Here is a 22,814-nt window from a genome sequence, read left to right as displayed (position 1 = left end):
GCGAGAAAGAAAGGAACTGAAGCATCTGTTCCCACCTAGTTAAAAAAAAAATACAAAACGAGTAAAGGTATTTTCTGTTTATTTGGAATGTGTCTTTTCCATGGTTTCCATAGTTACCGGAAAAGAAATAATCCTGGACCGCTACCTCCGCTCTAGGGTTCCAAGGTCACGGGTCTTAGAGCCTGGTGGTCACTTGCTCAGCAGGAGGCTGGCGCGCAGCACACGGGGCACACGGCGAATGGTCAGCGAGACGCGGGTGCCGCGCACCAGGTGGGCTCCGGGCCGCGCAGACTTGCAGGCGGCGGCATTGGGTGGCAGCGAGGTGGCGTCCAGCTCATCCACACGGGTTGCTGAGATGCCGTGGAGCAGGCGTGTGTAAGCTATGCCCCGGAGCACCAGCAGGCTCCGTGGTTCCACCAGCAGCGAGGTGATGGGCTGTTGAGGCGGCCTGGGCTGCGGGAAATCAGTTGATAATGGGAGTGAGTGAAAAGTCAGCGGGGGTCCGTAGCTGGTCAGGGGCAAGGGTCAGCAGGCCCTTAGGAGTAGTAATCTATAGGTTCTGGGGACAATGCTATTGGGCCACCGTGTGTGTCCAGTCCTTTGGGAGGAGACAGGGCCTATGCTGCATTTGAAGATATAAAGGGTTGTTAGTACATCGTGGGAGCTTCAGCTGGCATCTGAGGGGCCGGGACAGAAATGGGCAGTCCCAGGGATACTTATGCAGCGCTAATGTGGGGGTGTACTGCTGGGGCCAGGCTCTAATACAGAGGTTAAAGGGGGTGGCCTATCCCAGGACTCTGGATGCTAGGGAGGCTTTAGTCAGAAATGGTATTGCAACAAGCCTGCCTGGGATGGAAAAGAGGGAACTTTAGGGAGTGGAGCTAAGACACATCTGGCCCAGGGTGTTGTGTGTGTGTGTGGGGACTCTATGAACACTGGGGTATGAAGAATGCAAGACTTAAGAGCTACAAGTCAGAGATAACGGTGTTGGGTGTCCCCAACAGAGCCCTGGGAGGTTAAGGAGAATGTAGGGGTCATAGAACATATGACTAGTTTCAGGACGCTGGTATTAAGGTGCCCTGTGCCGTCTGGGAGGACACTGGGGCACACATGAGTGAATGACACACTGGGATGTCTCAAGGATGTCAAGAATATGCGTTGGAGCCAGGCATGGGGGCACACATTTATAATGCTGGCACTGGGAGGATGAGACAGAAAGATGGCAACCGTGAGGCCAGCCTGGGCTACGTACATCTGCTCACAAAAATAAGTTAATAGTAATTTCTAAAAAAAACTTTGTTGGAACACCATGTTGAGCTCCAGTGCTCTGAGGGAGGGTCACGGGTCATCCATATCCTTAGCCATCCAATACCATGGAGACGTAAGTATCGGTATCCGTGGGTATCATGGCCGCTGGGGCACCGTACAAGCAGATTGGACGCGTATGAGCTGGCTATCTGGGAGAAAGCAGGGATACCCAACAGGGACAGGGGAGCACGTCTGGGTGTGAGGAGTACTCTAAATACAGGCAGGGTCAGACTGTCCTGGAGCATATGGCATGTCGGATGTTAGGATGCCCCCAAAGGCCCGGGGCATCATCTCAGGACCCACCTGCTCTGTAGGGACATCATCGTCTGGCTGTCGAGGTTCATAGAAATCAAGGACAGTATGGGAGCCCAGGCTGATGGTGCTGACCGTTGGGTAGTACAGTGGTCCATCTTCATGAGGCTGGGAAGGAAGGGGGCACCAGGGAGCCTACGCCACTCCACTAAGTCAAAGTGGGGTTCCCAAGCTGGGACAGGGAGGAACGTGCCTAGTGGAGTGTGTGGAGTGAGGGTAGGCAAGCATGATGGCTAGCCTCCTCTTAATGACTTGGAGATCCGGGGGAGGTGCTTAGCAGGGGAACTGGGATGAGAATGTGCAGTTACCATGATGCCCTCCCCAGGCAGATACTGGTTCACAAGGACATGGTTAGCTGGGAGACCCCCAAAAAGGCTGAGGTCAGACACTTTGTCCACGTAGCGTTGAAGCCATGGAGGGAGTCGCTCAGGGACCATCCCCCGGGGATGGGGAAGCCCACCTGCAGAGTGCAATGGAGGTTTGAAGGGATTCAATCAGAGTCCTGGAATCTGGTACCCCCATTAAAGATATTCCAGTGGTTGAAAGCATCTCTCTTCCCACTGAGTTTTGGAGACTGCCACTGGATCTTTCTGAAGTTTCCTTCAAAGCACTTGGCTCTTAGAGATACTCCCAACCAACTAATAGATGCCTAAATCCCTCAAGACCATCACCAACCTCGGAATCCTCCTTGCCCTGGGACCCCTGAAACCCTTGGATATAGCCTCATATGTTTTGAAACCATTGAACCTGAGTTCTTCTCATCTTTTCCCAAACATATTCCCCAGCCAGGAACGCTTACCCCAGTTCTGAAGCTTCCTCCCAGACAGCTGGGTCCACTTTGGCTTTGGGGCATTGAAAACCTAGGAGGCAAGGAATGGGGTTTTCAGGACTTTCCTGCCCATGCCAACACAAGGGCCTTTATGTGGAGTAAAAATGGGCTACCTAGAGCTTGTCTAGGGTTCTAGTTGGGGAGAGCAGCTTTTCATATAATTTTGACCAAAAGGTAGTCCTCCTCTATCCAGGAAGGTTGCTTTATCAAGAGTTTAGCTTCAAGAAGGAGACTCATGATGGCGTGGGGAAGCACGGGGACACTTGCCAAGCCAGATTGGCTGATTCAACTTTGGTAATCAGTGAGGTAACAGATGTTCTGCCCAGGTTGCACCCACAGCTGCAAATGGGAATTACTCTTGGTGTGGTGTAGGCCCAGATTGGGGGGGCTGGTAAAGAGTGTCATGTGTCCCAGACTGCTCTCAAAATCTCCGCATAACTGAGAATGGCTGTGGATTCCAGATTCTCCTGCATCCTCCCTCCCAGAGCCACCACACCCAACCTGGGATGTCTCAACACAGGGAAAATGAGCTCTGATACTTTGTTCCCAAGGCTCTGGGGTTGCACTGGGCTATTCCTGTCAGGAATGTGATCTCAGTAACACCCTTGTTTTAGAGGTTAAACTGGACGATCTCAGTGTAGGGAATTCAAGCTTTATAAGTGAGCCCTTAGGCTGGTGGAGGTGTGTCTTGATGGTACAGTGTGTGCCTAGCTGTATGCCACAGCAGGAACACACACACACACACACACACATGCATATGCACACGCACCAACCCACACACACGTGTATGCACACACACACACACGTGTATGCACAAGCGTGCGCGCACACACACACACACACACACGTGTATGCACAAGCGTGCGCGCGCGCACACACACACACACACACACACACGTGTATGCACAAGCGCGCGCGCGCACACACACACACACACACACACACCTTAGTTTTCCTAACCCTCTAAGGGAACCTCTTTCTTGTTTATTTTGTTTGCTTTGTTTCAAACAAGACCTCATGATACAGGGCTAGAGAGTTGGCTCAGTGGTTTAAAGCACTTGCGGCTCTTGCCAAGGACCCAGGTTCACTTCCTAGCACCCACGTGGCCCCTCACAACCATCTGTAACTCCAGCTTCAGGAGAGATCCAACACCCTCTTCTAGCCTTCTTAGACACTGTACATAGGTAGTGCACATACATACCTGCAAACAAAACAAACACACACTCATGAAATTAAAAAAAAAAATCTAGGGGCTGGTGAGATGGCTCAGTGGGTAAGAGCACCCGACTGCTCTTCCAAAGGTCCAGAGTTCAAATCCCAGCAACCACATGGTGGCTCACAACCATCCGTAACAAGATCTGACGCCCTCTTCTGGAGTGTCTGTAGACAGCTATAGTGTACTTATATAAAATAAATAAATCTTTAAAAAAAAAAAAAAGAAAATAGAAAAAATCGGGCTGGTGAGATGGCTCAGTGGTTAAGAGCACCCGACTGCTCTTCCNAAGGTCCAGAGTTCAAATCCCAGCAACCACATGGTGGCTCACAACCATCCGTAACAAGATCTGACGCCCTCTTCTGGAGTGTCTGNAGACAGCTATAGTGTACTTATAATAAATAAATAAATCTTTAAAAAAAAAATCTAAAAAAAAACAAAAGGCCTGAAATTGGAATCCTCCTGCCTCAGCCTCCCTAGCCGGGACTGCAAGTGTGTGCCTCTACACCTGGCTAAGAAAGCTCTTTCAGACAGAGCTAGAAACGTCTGAAAGAGGAATGGGGAGTATGGGGGTGCACAAAGGTAATCTCCTTGCCAGGGATTTCCCAGTTCCGGGGTTCTCATACAGGGGCTGAGTTTGGGAAGGAATTATGGGAAGACAAGAAAGACAGGGGAGGGGGTCCTGTTCCAGCCCCATAGGAGAGCAGCAGCCATGGCCCTGGGTCTCAACAAGGGCCATAAGGTGACAGAATAACATCAGCAAGCCGAGGCACAGCCAGCGCCATGGCCCCTCACGGAGCACACTAAGGTCATGTGAGACATGACCAGGCAGGTGTGCGGCTCAATGAGCAGCGCGGCTCGGGGCTGCTCAAGGTGTCCAAGGGCAAGCGGGCACTCAGGTTCATCATGAGGGTGGGCACACACATCCATGCCAAGAGGAAGCAGGAAGAGGGGAGCAACGTGCTGGCAGCCATGAGGAAAGCTGCAGCCAAGAAGGATGGATAACCCCCCCCCCAATAAACGTTTCTGCCGTGTGCTGTCCTGTCGTGTGACCACACAAACACACATACACAAACACACACGCAAAGAGAGAAAGAGAGAGAGAGAGAGATACCTGTCGAAGCAAATACTCCTCTTCTCCCTTGGAGATGAAGTCAGGGACATAGTAGATTAGAGGTGGCGCCTATAAAATTAAGACTGCTGTTGGGACAGTGGTTCTCAACCTGTGGGTCGCGACCCCTTTGGTTACCAGCTCCGACCATCAGGAAGTACAGACATTTACATTATGATTCATAAAACAGTTATAAAATAGCAACAAAGATAATTTTATAGTGGCCAGGGATCAGCACAACATGAGGAACTGTATTAAAGGGTCCAGCATTAGCAAGGTTAAGAACAGCTTTGCCCAACACGGGGATCTTATCGTGACTGGGCGACCTTTCCCTCTGGAGAGAGACTTGGGATGGCCTGTGAAACTGCATACTGGAAGTGGGGCAGCCGGCTAGACTCTGAGAAGAGCTGGGGCAGTCCAACCAAGAGATCCAGGAATGAATCTGTCACTCCACCCGCCTCACACCCGTCGTTCCCACATTCCTCTACACCCCAGCCTTGTCAACCTGTTCCACCCTGAATGGTTCCAGTGCTGGGACCCTGGCGTCCTGCTCCTCCATGGATACCAACTCCTCGCGTGCCGTCCTGTGGGGAGGAGGAAGTCAACAAGCCGCCTATCTTCAAGCTGTGACCAGCCTTCCTATAAACGCCAATCTTCAACGCTGGAGTCTTCAGTTTCTCAAAGCCACCCCAAGATCACTCCCCGTCCCGCGACCCCCAGATCCCAGCCCGGATATCGGCAGCCAGTACAATCCTCCATCGCTCTGTCCACCGTTGCCCACCAAAGTATACGTGAGTCTTCCCAAGCCTCACAGAGAACACTCTCGGAGCCCACACATGAAGCCTCTCTCGAATGCAATCGTAAGCACAGGTCCCTCCGAGCCTAAAGACCCTCCTCTCACCTCGGCTCCTTCACATCTCCCATTCGGAGCTTTCTCAGACTTGTCCGCTCCCAGCCTCCTCTTATCTCCCCACTCAGAACCCTCTCTGACTTGCCTTGCCGAGTGTCCCCTTCACTTCAGCACCCTCGGACCTGAGCCAGACTGCCAAAGCTTCTTCCCCCGTAGAACCTCTCAGACCCCTGAGTGTCAGGAGTCCACACTCTGAGCCCCCTAGAGCTCTCACCCTGAGTCCCCTTAGCTCTCCACCTTCAGTCCTTTGGACACTCGCCCCTGCCGCTCCCCCCGCCCCCAAAACTCCCCTCCCCAAAATAAATCTGACCGCCCACAGCGTCTTCTCCAATTTCCAGACTCAACGCGCGCATCCTCGCACGATCCCCCAGCCACTTCCGCCAAGCATTACTGACGCAAGAAGTTTTGGACCACTGGGCATACTCAGCGAACCTAAGGGCCCGCCCTCCAGCCAATCCACGCTCACACTCAGCATCCGCCATCCTCGCTCAGGAATAGGTTGTGTCCTAAACTCAGGGGCGGGACGTCGCCTGGTTCCTACCAATCACTACTCCAGAACAAAACAGACCTGCGTGTCCGTGTGGACTCAGTTGAGACCCACAGCGAGGGAGAGTGCAGCAAAGGAGCTTGAAGGACTTAACCTTCCGCCGGACAAGTTGTATGTCCTATGTCACTGACACAGGGAAAGGACATTTAAAAAAAAAAAATCTGCCATCCTTACCCAGCAAGAGCATAAGATCAATGCAGTAACCCCCCCCCCAGTGACCTGACACAAGAAGGCCATAGAAACGTCTTTATTGAAGAGGACAGGAGTCATGCTGAGTTTAGGGACATGCAGTGAAGGGGCAGTCGTGAGCTGTCCTTGGTGTTCAGGGCCCCAGGTCTGCTCTGGACCTATGGGGCCCTCAGGTTCTCCCACAGGCTGTTGGTCTGGCCCAGGAGCTGTAAAGTCCTTTGGGGCCAATGACTCAGATTTAGTGTCTTGGACCTGTGACCGGAAGGTAGGTTGAAGTAGGGACTCCATGATTTGGGGTCCTATTAGAGCCCTGGGGCCCTGCACATCTTAGTAATCAGAGATTTGGGACTTGGGGGTTCCCTTGAAGCTGGGGCCCATGGAATTTGGAGATTGGGAGATTAAATGATCCATGGACTAAGAGTATTAGAGTCCTCTATCCTTGTTCCAAAGATGGGACTTCCTGTTTGGGGTCTCCTGGTGCCTGGGAGTCAGGTTTGAGATGCCCTGAGAGCCTGGGATGTCCTCCTGGCAACAGGTTCCTTCCTCCCAGTCCTAAGGACCTTGTAGTGGGGGTTTCCTGAGGGTTTGGGATTGGGGTCTTAGGTTTGGGATTCCCTGGGGATTTGAAGATTCTGTGACTTGGGTAGGGAAGTCCTGGGAATTAGAAATTTGAGGTCTTCTAGAGATTGTGGGGCTTGAAGGGATGGGGAATTTGGGGGATATATATAATATATATTCTCTCTGGAATTTGAACTCCCCAGAGTTCTAGAATAGGTCCTCCAAATTTGGGGACTCCCCCCAAAGGGGGAAGTTATCACTTTAAAAAATAGAGAATTTTCTGGGCGCCTTGGCCAGCACAGGGACTGTGGGCCATGTGGGGTGGGCTTCATACAAGGCACTGGGGGTCTCTCGGGGTACAGAGGGCAGGAAGACTTGCTGTCCTGTAATTCATGCTTCCAGGACGGTTTTGGTGTTTGTAAATTGGGGTGAGTGGGCCGGCTAAGTGGGTGTCTTGTTCAGGGGTGAGAACAGGGACTTAAGTGAATGGAGGGCATCTCTGATAAGGAGAGTAGAATATAGGGGCTTTCTGGTGACCTTGGGGTCACGACATTTTGAGGAGACTGATGTTAAATGGGAACAGTGAGGTGGCTGGCTATTCTGGAGGTATGACCTATGCTTAAGGAGAACCAGGGTGGGGGGTCTTCATTCATGGGACTCTAATTCACTGGTAACTCAAGAATGTCCTGTTGTGGAGGGTCAGCATCCCCTGGGTGAAGTGGAAAATGTTTATTGGGGGGAATCTGCTCTGAGGAGTAGGGGACAGGGACTAGCCTGAAGGTGCTACTCAGGGAATCTCTTTTGGGTAACATGAGGTCTGTATTTAGGGAGTCGTCGTGGTGGGAGATCTGTTAATAATGGGACCTCAGTAATCGAGGGCTGGCTAACGGGGTTTCTATTCTGAAATCACTGGGGATCTCTATCTTGGGATGACTGGGGGGCTCCTTGTGTTAGGAGATGCTAGAGGGGACTCTGTCGCTGTGTAAGGTATCCAGGGCCTCTAAGACTGCATCTCTGCCCTCAGCATCCAAGGAAACCAGCAGCAGAAGAGTAGCCTAGAAGGGGAAGAACAGTCAGGTGGGACGGAGGTGTGGGCATCTGGCTCCCTCACTTCACCTCTGTGTCTGGCGTTCTACCTCTGGCTGTGCCTGCTTAGGCTTGTGCTGTGTGTGTGTGTGTGTGTGTGTGTGCGCGCGCGTGCATGCGTGTGTGTGCGTGTGTGCGCGTGCGTGCATGTGCGTGCGTGTGTGTGTGTGTGTGTGTGTGTGTGTGTGTGTGTGTGTGTGTTTGGGGAGAGAGGGTCTGCTTCCTCAGCATTGCTTTCTAAAGATGCTCTCTCCCCTCCTGTCCTCCTTCCCTCCCTCCCCCTTCGTTGTAGGGTCTCATATATACCCCAAGCTGTTCTCGGACTGAAGGCAATCCTTCTGCCTCAGCCTCCCTGTGCTGTACAGTGTTGCATGAGCCACGGTACAAGACAAGGACGGCACACTCTGTCTGGTTTTGGTTTGTTTTGGCTTGTTCTTTCAAGACAAGGTTTCTTTGTGTAGCCTGGGTCGTCTTAGAACTTGCTGTGTAGACCAGGCTGGCTCTGCCCCCTAGTGCTGGGACTCAAAGTGTACACCACCACTGCCTGGCTTTTTGGGTTTGAGTTTGGTTTTTTGTTTGTTTTGTTTTCTTTGACAAGCTTTTCTCTTCGTCTGTGTCCTGGAACTCATTTTGTAGACCAAGTTGCAAGATGTCCTTGAACCCAGAGAGATCCACCTGTCTCTTTCTCATTTTTAAAGTGGGTTTCATGACTGAGACAGTCTCACACCATGTAGCTCAGGAAGGCATGGAACCCTTGACTCTCCTGTCTGCTGGGATTACAGGCATGACCACCACACCCACTCCACTTACAACTGAATTTCCATTTCCAACCCAAGGAGGGCACTGCACACCACAGCCAGTGGCCTTGCAGGCATCTCTAGCCCTCCACTAGAAGGTCAGCCACACACCTGGAGATAGAGTTCTCCGATGCAATGTCCTTTGGGGTCCGGACTGTCGTGAAGGTGCGTTTGGGCTGTGTCACTAGAGAAGAAGACAAAGTCTCAAGGGAGGTGACAATCAAGTCACCTGTGTTATTGACAACCCCCCCCACACACACACACATACACTAAGTCATATCTATCCATGTCTCCAGACCCTGACTAGACCCCTTCATCATCTACATGCACTTGAACCTCTTATTAGTACCTGATGCCCCCGGCCAACCCACGCCTCCAATACCCCTCTAACGAATTCCTCTTCCCCGGTACCTGCTTACACCCTGGTTTTTGTTAGTTAGGTTGGGTTCCATTTGTTTTAAATAGTCGCACTGTGTACTTGCGGTTGGTCTAAAATTTGTAGTCCTTCCACTTCAACTCCAGGAATGTTGGTATTACAGATTTTTAATATTTTTATGTGCATTGGTGTTCTGCCTGCATGTATGTCTGTATGAGGGTGTCAGATCCCCTAAACTGGAATTACAGATAATTATGAACTGCCATGTGGGTTCTGGGAATTCAACTGTGGTCTTTTGGGAAAACAGCAGTGACCTTAACCGCTGAGCCATCTCTCCAGTCCCACAGGTGTTTTTTGGTTTTTTTTTTTTTTTTTTCTCAGTGCTTAGGATTGAACCCAGGGCCTTATGCATTTTAAGTTATGTTCCACCCCTAATCCCTCACTAGGAGATTCTAGGCAGGGACTCTATCAGTGAGTCACACCCCCAGCCCCTCACTTGGGGATTCTAGGCAGGGGCTCTACCACTGAGCCACACCCCCAGCCCCTCACTGGGGGATTCTAGGTAGGGGCTCTACAACTAAACTGTATTCTAAACCCTCACACCCTTATTAACTTCCCCATATCTACAGGACCTATCTTTCTTGGGGGCCTGTCTCATATTTTTCTGGCCACATGTATCAGGTTAAATGGCAGAGACTGTCACTAATATATAGCTGAGACCCCACAGCCCTTCTCCCATTCTGATACCCATAATCCTTCCTGCATCCCGGCCTTCAACTCACTTGTCACTTGATGCACTTTTTTGGCTCCAACACTGTCTCCGGAGGTATCAGTGGATCCACCAATCCTGTGGAGACACACAGAAAATTCAGAACCATGAAGGGCTAGGAGCTGAATGAACCCCCAGGAGCATAAAGGAAATAGGTACAGTACAACAACCAACCATGTCTCGCCAGTCCAAAAGGACCATCTGAGGGGAGACATGGACTCTAGGTGGCTTCCTGAGTGGAGGGGCACAGTGAGGCTCACCTCTGGATACGAGATGCTGGTGCAAAGACCCCATGCCTTGGGGCACAGGTAAAGTACCGGACACCGAACACAGAGCCGTCATGTTTGCCTGTGGGTTGGTCCAGCTCGATGCCATACCAGTAACCTGTAACAAGGGTGTTGCCAGGAGGCCTCAACCTCAGTGCCAAGGATGCAACCGAAGGCCTTATGCACCTGAGTCACATCCAGCCCAGAGCCCACCCTCACCTGGAGCAAAGTCAGTCTTCCCATAGAAGCGCACGATCCCCTGCTTCTGGCCTGCCACAAGGACTTGGTCTCCAACTTCAGCCTTGGCCCCTTCACGCTGCTGCAGACTGCCCAGAGATGGGGAAGATGGGGGCTTCTTCTTCCCTGGGAATGAAAGGCAAAGGAAAAATGGAGGCAGAAGTCGGGAGCCTCAAAATTTCCCTTCAACAATGCAGGGAAGAGTGTTGGAACCATGGCTCGGGAATATAGCACTTGCTTAGCATATATTTGAGTCCTGAATACAATCCCTACTGTGATCAAACAGCAAAAGAAAAGGAACTGAAGATATTGGTAAAGGACTATAGTCCCAGGGCTCAGGAGACATGAGCTAAGGTGGGTTTTTTGCTTTTGTTTTCTGAGACAGGGTTTATGTGGACCTAGAACTCATTTGTAGACCAGGCTGTCCTCGAACCCACAGAGTTCCACCTGCCTCTGCTTCTCTAGTGCTGGGATCAAAGGTGTGCACCACCATCACTCAGCAAGCCAAGGTGTTCAAGATCAGCCTATGCAACCCCGTGGGACCTCACCTAGAAAATAAAAAGGGTTGAGCTCAGCTCAGCTTTGAGAACCTGAGTTTAGATTCCCAGCAGTCATGTGAAGAGGCAGGTGCAGTCACGGGCACCAAGACACTAGACACAGATTGGAGCCTATGTGCTGGCCAGTCTAGCCAAATATATGGTCTTATGTTCAGTGAAAGAGTCTGTCTCACAAAAATTAAGTGAAAGCTGGGCAGCGGCAGCAACTCTTGTAATCCCAGCACTCAGGAGGCAGAGGCGGGCGGGTCTCCATGTGAGCAGGCATGTATTTATGAGAGCAGCCACCAACACTTGTCCATACATGGACACACACATCAGAGAGGGGGACAGTGGTAAGATAAGATTGAGTTTTAGTATGAGTACCTCTATTCATAAAAGCCAGAAACTTCCAAAAGAGTAAAACCCCTATAGACAGAAAGAGTAAAACCCCTATAGACAGAAAGAGTAAAACCCCTATGGACAGGTTCTTCCCTAAAATTGGGAGAGGTCTTGAGGCCTGAGAGTAAACTAAGTCTCAGGAGGCTGGGAACCCCAGAAGTCCTTCTAAAAGCTGGTTTGGGCCAGTGGTGGGTGAAAGGAGAAACCAAGTCACTGAAGTAAGGAGTCAGCTTATTCTCTACAGTTGGTGTTGAGGAAAAACAGAATCCCAAGCTACCCAACAGTGTTCCCAAGGCTGCCTCTTCCTATGCCTTTGACTCCACACTTCTCACCTTTGTGTTCTCTTCGGCCCTTGCCAGTTACTCGGGAGAAGTCCATCCGGGGAGTCCGGGGCGTGGAGGTAACAGATGAGGGGGGTGCGTCCACTGCCTTGGAGACCTTGGACACAGATGCAAAGAGACCTGGGGAGGAAGCAGAGACTGGGGTCAGCATTGCCCAAGCAGAGAGACCCTTGGGCTTTGCAGTGTCTCCTCCCCCATCCCCACCCCCTTCCCCCAGACGGCAGCATCAGATCGAGCACACCCCCATCCCACTGACCTGGGCTCCAGTCAGAGACTGACCTTGCTTGGGAGGGCAGATGAAGTACCGGACACCCCCAACGCTGCCATCGTTCTTGCCTTCCGGTTCATCTAGCTCCACGCCCACCCACTGGCCGCTGGCGAACTCGGTGGTCCCACAGAACCTCAGCGTGCCCGTCTGGGGAGACAAAGATAACATGGCTTGGGCAGGAGCCTTGGATACCATGGTGGACCACCGGCAGACAGGCAGCATGGCAGAATGGATGCAGGAACCAGGTTCAAATCTCAGCTCTGGCTCTTATTGGCATAGGTCTTTTTATCCCTCAGCTTCCTCATCCACCAAATGGGAACAAAGGCTGCATCCACTTAATAAAGATGCTGAGGGGATTGGGATACAGAACTCGATGGTAGAGTGCCACTATGCGTAAGGCCCTGGGTTCCAGCACCATAAGCAAAAAAAGATTGCCTCAGGTTGGTCTTACCTACTTCAGTCATAGCCACAAGTGGCATACAGCTAAAAGTTTGACGCCAGCTCTGGTGATTCATGTCTACAACCCCAGCACTTTAGATGCTGAGGCAGAAGAACTGCAAGAAGATCAAGGCCAACCTTGATCACACAGGTTCCAGTCCAGCCTAAGCTACAGAGAGCCTGTCTCAGTTCATTTGTGCCCCCACCTCCTCCTGCCTTGAGCTAGGCCTGGACCTTAGTCTTCCCCAATGCTGGGATTTCAGGCACATGGCATCACGCCTGGCTTAAGAGTAGGGGAGGTGATATTTTTTTAAGACACATACAGATGCCAGAGACATGGCTCAGTGGTTAAGAGCACTTGACATTAAGATGTCAGAAGTTTGGTTCCCAGCACCCATGCCAGGAGGCTCACAACCACCTGTGACTGTCACACTGGGAATCCAGTGCCCTCTTCTGGACTCCTGGGGTACTGCATTGCTGTGCACACATCTAAAAACACATCTATACAAAACAAAAACAAAACAGAAACAACTTAGCTGCAGAGAGTTCTCAGTGACTGTGGTCACTATAATCCTGTGAGGCCACCTGATTTTAACATACCTTGAATTTGTCTTTTTTTTTTTTTTTGAATCAGGGTTTTGAGTAGCCCAGGCTGGCCTTGGACTTCTGACTTCCCTGCTTCTGCCTCCTGAGAGCTAGGAATGTGCCACCACACACAGCCATTCATTTTTTTTCTTTTCTCTGCAGTGCTCATGCATGCAGGGCAAGCATCCTTCCGCTGAGCTACTTTAGCTCTCACTCCCAGCCATGAGCTCCTTGTCTAAAGAGCAGGCTAATTAAGACTGGAGATGCGGCTCAGTGACCGAGACTTTGCCTGGCACCTGTGAAACACTAGCTCTCTCTGGAACGACAAGACAGATGGACAGACAGATGGACTGACAGAGCTAGCCTGTTAACTGTTCTCTATGGAGATGTGTGCTCAGTTAGCATATATCGGGCTCTCTTCTAAAGGCTTCAGACTTTCTGACACGCATCTCCAATCTGCCCGTGGTGGGCGCTGTCAGCTCATTTACAGGTGGAGAAGCTGACAGAGAGAGGAGCATCACCATCCCAGGACCTACGCCTGGTGTGTGACAAAGCTGAACTGAACCGAACCTGGGCCAGCTACTAAGCCTAAGCTGGTTGTTGCTTTAACAGTACTGGGTATCCCATGGTTAAGGACAGAAGGCGAGCCTCTTCTGGGATATCAAATGGGGAGAGTAAGCCCCATACCCTGGAACTGTCCAGTGAGTTACAGGAAGTTTTCTGGGTGGGCCACAGCAAGCTCTTTAAAAATGGTGTTTGAACTCAGGTTGCCACACCTGTATGGCAAGCACCTTTTCCTCTGGGCCGTCTCTTGGCCCCAGGAGCTTTTGGTTAGGAAACAAAACACTCGCTGAACAACAACAACAACAACAACAACAAAATCCCACTTCCTACAAGAGGTCTTCGGGTCTGGTGCGATCCAGCCCCTTCTGATCTCTCCAGCTCTCTTCCTGTCCCAGAATTCCTCTGCTCTCGCACTGTTCCTTCCCATCAGCCGTCAGACCTTTGGGAGCCCCTTCCTCAGCTTGAACATCACGTCCTCGGGGAAGCCTTCTCGGAACACTCCAGCTAAAACGTCTCCTGCCTCCAGCCAGGGTGTTTCCTGAACCCAGGCACCGAGTGTCTGTCACATCCCTGCTGCCTCTGAGAATGACCTGAGCCACCACGGCATGTTACTGTCTACTCCATTATCAGCAGAACTCCACTGAGCAGAGCTAGGGTTACCATGACCCTCTGTCCTAAAGCACTAATGCACTGGCACGACGGGCACCAGGCAAGGGAAAGCAAGCTGAGGTGGGTGGAGGAAACACACTTTCTCTGCCTCTTCCCCAGCCACCCCACTCATGACACTTCCTGCTTCCCTTCTCCTGGGTCACCTAGCTTCTACTCTGAGGCCCCTCACATCCCAGTGAAAGCCCTGATTCTGCACCCGAGGGTGAAGTGGGTCACAGCCTTCCAGGAGAGCCACGGGTGTGCAGAGGGCTATGCTAATCACTGTTTCAGCTGCGGCTACAGTCAGGGGACCGGTCTGTCAAGAGCTCAGCACAGGGTGTACATCCTACAAATGCAGTGTGCTGAGAACAACTTCTGGGAGAAAAGAAGTCTGGTGTGACTGCCAGGGAGTCTGTCCGAAGCCCATGCACCCAGCTCTGGGGGTGGGGGGAGGTGGGATTCGAGAGCTGAGTCCTCCCCACCCCTCATCCCAGCCCCTGACCTTCTGCCCATCAAGGAGCACTCTGTCTCCTAGGCGCAGGCCCAGCGCGCTGAGCATGAGATTGCCTGGGACGTTGTCATAGTTGGGTAGTGTAACTTTGGGCAGGGTGCAGGACAGTGGCACAGCCTCTTCTAGGAGTGTCCGCAGTTCCTTGGCCACCAGGGCCGCCTCTGCCTTGTCAAGGGACATGTCCATGGGGTCTGGGACCACTTCCGCTGGTACCTGTCCCTTTCGGTTCTGTGGATCAAAGAGAACACAAGAAACAAAGACTGAGTGAGACAAGCCATACCCCTTTAGAGACCACACCTCAGACCCCCAGAATGGGTAAAGCAGGAGTTATGTATGCTAAGTTACACCCTAGGCCAATTTGGGAATAGGAGGAAATGGCGGGTAAAGACCTGATGTGACCTGGGTGCAGCGGTGCATGTCTGCCAAGTAAACGGAGGGAGTTCCAGGACCGCCAGGGCTACATAGTGGAACCTTGGCTCAAAAACAAAAAACAACAACAACAACAAAAAAAGGCAGAGAGTGGTGGTGCCAGCACTAGGGAGGCAGAAGCAGAAGTAGGCAGATCTCTGAGGGTTTGAGGCCAGCCTGGTCTACACAGAGTTTCAGGCCAGCCAGGGCTTTGTACACAGTGAAACTCCATCTCAAAACCAAACAAAATCAGACAATTAAAAAAAAAGACAGAGACTAAAAGTCAACCTCCAAGCCTCTAGGCTGGAGCCTGATGGTCACCCAGGACCGAAAGAACACCTCACTGCACATCCTGGGCAACTCTTTTGATCTCTTCGCCTCAGACTCCCCATTGTAAAACGGGGCGTATAGTAATTAGAGGTGACCTGCTGCAGAAGGAACCCTACGGGAATCTCAGGTGTGGTTGTTTCACTTGTTAAATGTGCAGAGGTATCCTGATGTTTTTGGGAGTGGGCTTGATCCTCTCTCTTGGGAGGCCTGCTGAAGGGAAGAGGAGGGCAGGAGGGAGGAGATGAAGGGGTGGGTGGCAGTACCCTCAATGCTGGGTTGGCACCATGCTCCAGTAAACATTTGGCAGCACCCAGGCACAGATTCGAGGCAGCGATGTGCAGAGCAGAGCCGTGGTTGAAGTCACTGCAGGTGGAGTTCACCACTGGGAAGTGGGCCGGTGAGGGAAGGGTAAGAGTGAGGGACTGTCTGCAACATCTGCATGGAGCCTCACCCCTGCTCAGGGCTCCTGGTCCCTAAACTTCTTGCCCAACCTACCCTTCTGTCATGTATATGAGCCTATCACCACTAATCCCACCAACACCCTAGACTCCTGCCATCCCGCTTGTCTATCTATCCCTTGTTTCCTGTTTGAATCCCAACACCCTTCAACCTTAGGCCTCAGTCTTTTATCCTTTCATCTTGAGTCCCTCCCCCCCCTTAACCAGATGGATGGTGGCCCCCACGCTCTCAAAACGCTGGGCCCCCCTCCTTCCTCCAAGAAGCTCCACCCCTCATCCAGGCCCCACCCCGTTCCAGAGAGACTCTGCCTCCTCACCCCTGGGCCTCGCCCCCTTCAGCAGCACACGCACAAGGTCTGGCACATCGAAATAGGCCGCGTAGTGAAGCGCGTTCATGTTGGTCCAGCGGCTGCGCAGGGTCACATCTGCGCCTAGCGCCAGCAGCTGCTGTGAGAGACGCACAGCGGCCGCAGGGTCTCCTGCAGAGAGCGGGAGTCAGCTGGGAAGCCATTTTCCAATACAGGTGCCCAACACGTCGGGAGGGCCCCTTGTGTCTCAGTTACGCATTTTGGAGTCTTGGATAACAGTCACCAGATGTGCTATTAGGGTCTAAGTCCTCGGTGGTCTTGAGGGCTGGGAGCCTAGGTTTTAGGGTCTGGGCTCTTACCGACTCCATGGGCCCCAGCTTTGCACGCATAATGAAGCAGTGTCATATCTGTGAGCCCATCACGATCATTCACGTGGCAGCCACGACGCAGAATCTGTGAGCACCAGATAACGTGGAGTTACCCAAACACGGGGAACCAGGTCTCCTCCCTCCCCAGACTCCCAAAGTGCTCCTACCTCGTTGCCAATGACGTCGATCTTGTGCTGGACTTGGGGAACCCACTGGCGCACAATGGCGAACAGCTCTGGGATGGTGGTCTTCGGGTCAAACAGAATTTCCTGGCACGCAGGGTCATTGGGATCGAAGAAGGTAAAAGCTGGAGAAAGAAGTACAGGCTCACCCTAGGCAATCTGTCTTCCCTTCGCATCACGAGGGAAGGAGACTCTACCACGTCGCCTTTAAAGAGTCTTGAATACATGGTTTGAAATGGTGGCACAAAGGCCACAGTCAACCCACAGGTGTTTTCTGGAAAACCAGCAGGTTTCAACACAAGGAGGGCACTAAATGAGAAGTATATAGACCCCACCCCACCCACCCAGTGTCTTAAGAAATTGGTAATTCTACCCTTTGAAAGAGAGCAGTTCCGTATTCAGCACCTTTACAGCTGCACGTTCAAGGGTCCTGCTAAACCTCTGGGCCCCAGTTACCAGGTCAAACTCTGGGCACAGTGCGCTGGGTGTGGTAGCACATGCCCGTCATCTCAGCACGTGGGAATCTGAGGCTAACATGGACTGACTGACTCCATGGAAATGTCCACATCAGCTTGATCTACATAGCAAGACCCTGCCTCCACAATGTAGCTGCTGGAGACTTAGCTCAGCTGTAGATACTGGCTTAGCATGAATTCAGTCATCAGCACCGTGTGTGTGTGTGTGTGTGTGTGTGTGTGTGTGTGTGTGTGTGTGTGTGTGTGTGTAATGGACACAGTCTAGTCAAATTCCAAGAGGAGGTAAGTTTTTCTTTTTTAATTTTTATCCAAAAAGCCTGGCCAGACACAAAGCACATGAGAGAGAGAAACAGATGGAGCTCCGTGAGTTCTAAGACAGCCTGGTCTAAACAGGGAGTTCTAGGCCACCAGACCTTGTCTCAGATAAATAAATATGCCAGAAATCTTTTGCGTTTTTGTTGTTATTGTTTGTTTGTTTGGTTTTGGTTTTCCGAGACAGGGTTTCTCTGTGTAGCCCTGGCTGTTCTGGAACTCACTCTGTAGACCAGCCTGGCCTTGAACTCAGAAATCTGCCTGCCTCTGCCACCCAAATGCTGGGATTAAAGGCGTGCGCCACCACTGCCCAGCCTTGATTGTTTGTTTTTAAGAAACTCAAAGGCATCTTTACAAATTTCTGGAGGCTGGGGCGATGATGCGGTGGTTCAGATCCCATGCTGTGCTTGCTGAGGACTTAAGCTCAGCCCCAGCACCTTCCTCACGTAGCTCACACCTGCCTGTAGGTCCTGTTCTAGGGTGACACCTGACCTGACCTGACACCCCTGGGCTTCTCAAGCACCTGCACTCACGTGCACGCACGCACGCACGCACATGAATACACATAATTAAGAACAATAAAATAATAAAGCTTTAAAAGTTTAAGCTCTGTGTGGCATCTCTAAAACAGAGCCATGAACAGGCTTGGTCCGATCTGAGGCCGGCCAGGGCAGTGCTGGAAGGCATGTCTGTTTCTTAAATGGATGCTGGTGAGTGCTGCTCTGGGTGACACTCCACAGGGACCTCGGCATGTGCTCAGTGGACGAATAAGTGAAGACTGGATCCCACACATCCAGAGGCGTGACCATGGACAGTGCGTCAGGAGTCTGTCCCCATCCACTAACGTCATAGCCTTTCCTGGCTCAGAACCTTCCTCTGGTTCCCAGCTGCCCACAGGCCTCCCCGTGGTGCACGAGGCTCTGCACAATCTGCTCCCTTTATCTTCTGCACCCTCCCTCTCCCTTAGCCCTTCAGCCAACTGACCTTCTGTCCCTCCAATGTGCCAAGCAAATCCTGGCCTCTCTGCACTGCTATTGTCCAGTGTCCTCCTTCAAGCCTTCATAACGCTTTGCAAACCCAAATCCACAGAGCGGCCTCCTCACACCACCCAGTCTGAGCCGCTAGCCCTGGCCTCCTGTCCAAGCTGCCTGTTATGTCTTGTTGTAGCACAAACCCCCCAAAATGGTACATGTGTTCCCTCCCCAGGACTCCTTCCTCTCCACTCTTCTTCCTCTTACCCTCTCTCTCCTTCCCTTTCTCCTCCTAGTCCGCTCCCTGCTGAGAACAAAATCCAAGGCTTTGAGCTAAGCACGCTAAACAACACCCCAAGTTTCTCTCCTCTCTGGTCTCCCATTCTCGATTATCACCTTCACCTTCATCATTATCAGGCTTCATGCACACACTGTGTTTCTGTTCTGCCTTCGGGGGTGTGCCTACATTATGCCCACTTCACACAACACCGCCATGCAGGAGAGGTCTAGTGGATCTCTTCAGAAATAAAACATGAACGGAGCCAACAAACACCACTGGCAGCTTTCTCCCTGAATAAGCCACACTTCCAAGACCTTTGTCCTACAAGCAGGACTATGCCTGGAGCCCAGCCTAGGTTCCATGACTTCCAGCCAGGTCCTGTTCAATTTCTAAAGGTTTTCCACTTTGTTGGGGTGGACCCCAAACTCTCAGATGATACTGTTGTGTGTGGCTCTGTGTATATACATATGGAGAGATTGATGTCATCGGGTGTCTCCCTCTGATGGTCACCTTAGTTTTGAGATAGGGTCAGCTCCAGGCATCCCCGTCTCTGACTCCCTGGCACTAGCATTACAGATGCCAGTGGCCAGTGCCCAGTGCCTAGCCTTGTACATGTGTACTGGGGATCTAAATATGTCTAAATGGCAAGGACTCTTTCAAATGAGCCATCTTGCCAGATAATATTCTTTTTATTTTTCTAGCTAGACTAAAATTTGACCCTCTGATCAATCCCTTGTAGGCGACATGTCCACGGGCGATCCCTCCTGCCCCATCCCTCAACTCTCTGAACCTAGCACTAAGTTTCTGAATCTCACAGCCCCTAGGAGCAGCCGGCCAACACCTTCTCTGGAGAGGTCCTTAAACCCCTCTCCCACATCCAGCCGGGGCTGAGCTCCATCTCTCTCTATTCAGAAGCCAGAAGGAGCTTTCAAGACTGTCAATCGAAAGCCGGTGGGATGGCTCTGCTGGTAAAGGCTTGTCACCAAGCCAGATGACCCAACTTCGATCCCGGACTCACGGGGTAAAAGAAGAGAAAGATCTACAGAAATGTGTCACCTGACTGGGACACAGATGCTGTGGCATGCACATGCAAGCACATACAAAATCAACTAAAATGTAATTAACAAGGTTGCCCTGCTCTATTTTTAGATTATATACATGCACACATTGTTCTCTCCTTTTCACACTCAGAATACAGGGAAAGCCCTTGGTGTGGCCTGGAAGTCCCTCCCAGACCTGTCCCCATTTCTGATTACTCCCTAAGTGCAGCTTTGTGGTCTTGCATTCCAAATGTATTTCTGCCCCCGGGCCTCTGCACACACTCTTCTGCATTACTGCCTCTGGGCCTTTGCACACACTCTTCTGCATTCCTGCCCCTGGGCCTCTGCACACACTCTTCTGCATTCCTGCCTCTGGGCCTTTGCACACACTCTTCTGCATTCCTGCCCCTGGGTCTTTGCACATACTCTTGTCCAACTGGAGCTATTGGTCCAAGCTGCTTACCGTTGCTTCCTCCTGGTGCTTCTGGCTTCAGTCTGCAATGCACCTAATCAGAAAGAGCCAGCAACTACCTGTGTCTCCCTCTGGATGTCTCGCCCTTTGATACTCTGACAGCACACACTCCACTGTGCACAGTAGTGTGTCCCTTCACTTGTTGGGTCTCTCTGACAGCAAGACTGATGCCTGGATCCTCCGTCCTCTACGAATGAATAAACACTTCGATTCCCCAATTACTCTCAGCTCCTTCCTCACACCCTTCCACCCCAGACCCTTGACTCCTGTGTTTAATTCTCCTGCAGCCTCCTCCTCCCTGCTCTGACCTAGGTTTTCCTCACATGCTACCTCTTAAGGGGAACCCTGTCTTTAAAAGCTCTTGCAGCATCCTGTGCTTGATAAAATCAATCTCATTGTCTCCTGTAATCTCATATTTAGCCTCATTTGTGGGACTGCGATTGGGGAGTTCTCTCGGCAAAGTCTTAGGAAAATCTTGCTCTGTGCTGTAGCTCCAGTTCCTAGCATAAAGTTAGGCTCCAGACAGTGTTTGTTGAATGACTAAACGACTGAATTGATATGTCATGAATGGAGGACTAGAATTTTTCCAGCCCCCACTCTCTAACAGATGAGTGTAATTAACGAAGGAGAGCGGGCTAAAGGACTCATCAACAAAGACTCCAGTGGACCACCTTCAGCATGCCCCCATCATCACCATCAACACAGCTCAGCCACCCACCATCACCTAAAGCTACAGACTAGATACTAGGGTGGGGACAGTGGTTACCGTAGTCTTTGGGGAGTGGAGCAGGTGCTGAGGGGTGCACAACCGGCTTCTGACGGCGCTCCTGGGTGGGGCTGGGGGCTTCTGGGACCGGTTCCTCTTCTTCCTCCTCCTCTTCCTCCTCCCCTCGGGGCGGAGGGGCCATTGGGGCAGGATCCGTCTTAGTCATGGTCCTCTGTAGCCCTTGGGGGCTGGTGCAAAGTTGGGGGTGGCCTGGAGGCAAATCCTTAAGATAGAGGTCAGCTAGAGAGGGTTCCCCACAGCGCGGGGGTCCAAGCCCCTTTAAGAGCCACGGGAGGCTCCCTAGTCCCCAGCTCTGGATTTGGGCAACCAAAGGGATTCCCGTTACTCGTTAGAAGGCCCAGGGATATGGGCCCCAATGCCTGCCACTTCTCTCAGGCCCAGCCTCCCATTCTTCTCTTCGGGTGCCAGGCCCCTGGGTCTCGGCCGCCCCCTCCCGGGGTTTGTTTATCTAGGGATGCAGGATGCTTCGCCCCTCCCCTTCTCCCCAGCCTCCCATCTTACCTCAGATGGCGCCGATTGGAGAGCAAGGCTGGGACTGAAGAGAGTGCAGGAGTATCGGGGTGTCAGTGTCGGGGGACGAGATGGGGGACGAGTGGGAGACAGAGAGAAGGGGACGAGGCCCAGACGCTGGCGGGGGATGGGGATGGAGAAGGAGGGGCGCTGGCGGAGCATGCGCAGTGACAAGACGCGGGGGGGGGGGAGGAGAAGCTGGGAGACAGAGCTTTTGAGCTTTTGAGGCAGACGCTGGAGGCCACGGGAAGGGGCTAGACACTCAGGATCTCCAGAGGAAGAGGAGCTAGTCCCCTGGAAGGATGTGACAAGCATAGAGTTGGAACAGGATGAGGTAGACAGGAGGACTAAAAAGACATGGGTGGGAACGGGTGTTTTCCTCCACTTAGCAAACCAGGTCGTATTGAGCAGTGGTGAGTCTGGTACTGTGTCAGCTCTTTGTAAATCTCAGTCCTACGCCTTCTATGCTCATCCCACGTCCCACGTCAGGGGAGGGCCACATCTTCCTCTTCACTCTTATTCTCATCACCCAGGACAGAAAGGTTAGCCACCTGCTCAAGGATGGTGGTACTTGAATCCAGCATCGTGGTTGCAGTAGTATAGAGGGTGCCCATCGGTCTCCGGGTGCCATCTCTAAAAATAAGTATCACTTCTGGCTCAGGGCCACCTCAGCCTCACACCCGCCGGCCTACCTGCTACACCCCAAATCACCGCGGTTTGGGCCTTCCACCTCTTCCTTCTAATGGGCAGACTGGGAACTCCCTTTTCGAGATAGTTCCAGAATTTTATCCTCCCTCTCCTGCCTCTCCCTGCCTGGACCAGAGCCTCAGCCTGACTGAACTGGCGCCCTAACAACAAGCTCTGCCTTGGAGCTGGACTCAGACCCGTTTGCTTATCTGACACCAACCCCCGCAAGAGCCAGTGTTCATAGGTGTGGTACAGGCCTACAATCCTGGCACTTAGGAGGCTGAAGGCAGCGGCCCTGGATGCAGAGCCAACCTGGGCAATATAGCAAGAACCAATTACAATCCTTCCTCCTCCTCTTCCTGCTCTTCCTCCTCCTCACACACTCTCCAGTGTTGCCCACCATAGCCACCATGGCCCCACATGGCCT

At 52.0% G+C, this 22,814-nt stretch overlaps 2 protein-coding genes and 1 pseudogene across 6 annotated transcripts; 1 reads left to right on the top strand and 2 right to left on the bottom strand.

Moving 5' to 3' along the window:
- Positions 1–62: 62 nt before the first annotated feature.
- On the bottom strand, positions 63–6,069 carry Alkbh6 (alkB homolog 6). Of its 3 annotated transcripts, none has more exons than XM_021205347.1 (7): positions 5,994–6,069; positions 5,279–5,357; positions 4,777–4,845; positions 2,420–2,480; positions 1,929–2,080; positions 1,612–1,728; positions 63–453 (listed from the first exon to the last, which is right to left on the bottom strand). In XM_021205347.1, exons 2-7 carry the CDS (start codon positions 5,330–5,332, stop codon positions 190–192), a joined length of 717 nt encoding a protein of 238 aa, XP_021061006.1. In that variant the 5' UTR covers positions 5,333–5,357; positions 5,994–6,069; the 3' UTR covers positions 63–189. The 3 variants fall into 3 exon arrangements, with proteins under 3 accessions (XP_021061006.1, XP_029402719.1, XP_029402725.1); XM_029546859.1 differs by having other exon boundaries at positions 1,612–1,755; positions 5,994–6,059; XM_029546865.1 differs by lacking the exon at positions 5,994–6,069 and adding an exon at positions 5,769–5,907 and having other exon boundaries at positions 1,612–1,755.
- Positions 4,375–4,667, top strand: LOC110328159 (annotated as a pseudogene).
- A 392-nt stretch (positions 6,070–6,461) lies between the features above and the next one.
- Positions 6,462–21,839, bottom strand: Clip3 (CAP-Gly domain containing linker protein 3). Of its 3 annotated transcripts, none has more exons than XM_029543013.1 (14): positions 21,692–21,839; positions 21,170–21,379; positions 16,838–16,977; positions 16,662–16,755; positions 16,312–16,473; positions 15,800–15,918; positions 14,790–15,026; positions 12,064–12,199; positions 11,776–11,904; positions 10,491–10,634; positions 10,266–10,389; positions 10,019–10,083; positions 8,972–9,044; positions 6,462–8,032 (listed from the first exon to the last, which is right to left on the bottom strand). In XM_029543013.1, the coding sequence occupies exons 2-14, from the start codon at positions 21,333–21,335 to the stop codon at positions 7,978–7,980; spliced, it is 1,644 nt and encodes a 547-aa protein (XP_029398873.1). In that variant the 5' UTR covers positions 21,336–21,379; positions 21,692–21,839; the 3' UTR covers positions 6,462–7,977. The 3 variants fall into 3 exon arrangements, with proteins under 3 accessions (XP_029398873.1, XP_021056962.1, XP_029398880.1); XM_021201303.2 differs by having other exon boundaries at positions 21,170–21,392; positions 21,692–21,833; XM_029543020.1 differs by having other exon boundaries at positions 21,170–21,358; positions 21,692–21,827.
- Positions 21,840–22,814: the final 975 nt, after the last annotated feature.

Source organism: Mus pahari, chromosome 1 (assembly GCF_900095145.1).
Source record: "Mus pahari chromosome 1, PAHARI_EIJ_v1.1, whole genome shotgun sequence".
In the NCBI taxonomy this organism is placed as follows: domain Eukaryota; kingdom Metazoa; phylum Chordata; class Mammalia; order Rodentia; family Muridae; genus Mus; species Mus pahari.
This window is presented reverse-complemented; position numbering and strand designations above follow the sequence as displayed.

Bases quoted from the DNA above. Each gene is read 5' to 3' on its own strand.
- Clip3 (XM_029543013.1), bottom strand. From the start codon at position 21,335: ATGACTAAGACGGATCCTGCCCCAATGGCCCCTCCGCCCCGAGGGGAG. The intron at 9,045-10,018 runs GTGAGTTGAAGG...CTTCTTCTCTAG, and splicing joins AAAAGTGCATCAAGTGACAA to TGACACAGCCCAAACGCACC. The intron at 8,033-8,971 runs GTGTGTGGCTGA...TTCCCCTTCTAG, and splicing joins TCGGAGAACTCTATCTCCAG to GCTACTCTTCTGCTGCTGGT.
- Alkbh6 (XM_029546859.1), bottom strand. From the start codon at position 5,332: ATGGAGGAGCAGGACGCCAGGGTCCCAGCACTGGAACCATTCAGGGTG. The intron at 4,846-5,278 runs GTTGACAAGGCT...TTAATTTTATAG, and splicing joins AACCATTCAGGGTGGAACAG to GCGCCACCTCTAATCTACTA. The intron at 2,081-2,419 runs GTAAGCGTTCCT...TGCACTCTGCAG, and splicing joins GAGGAAGCTTCAGAACTGGG to GTGGGCTTCCCCATCCCCGG.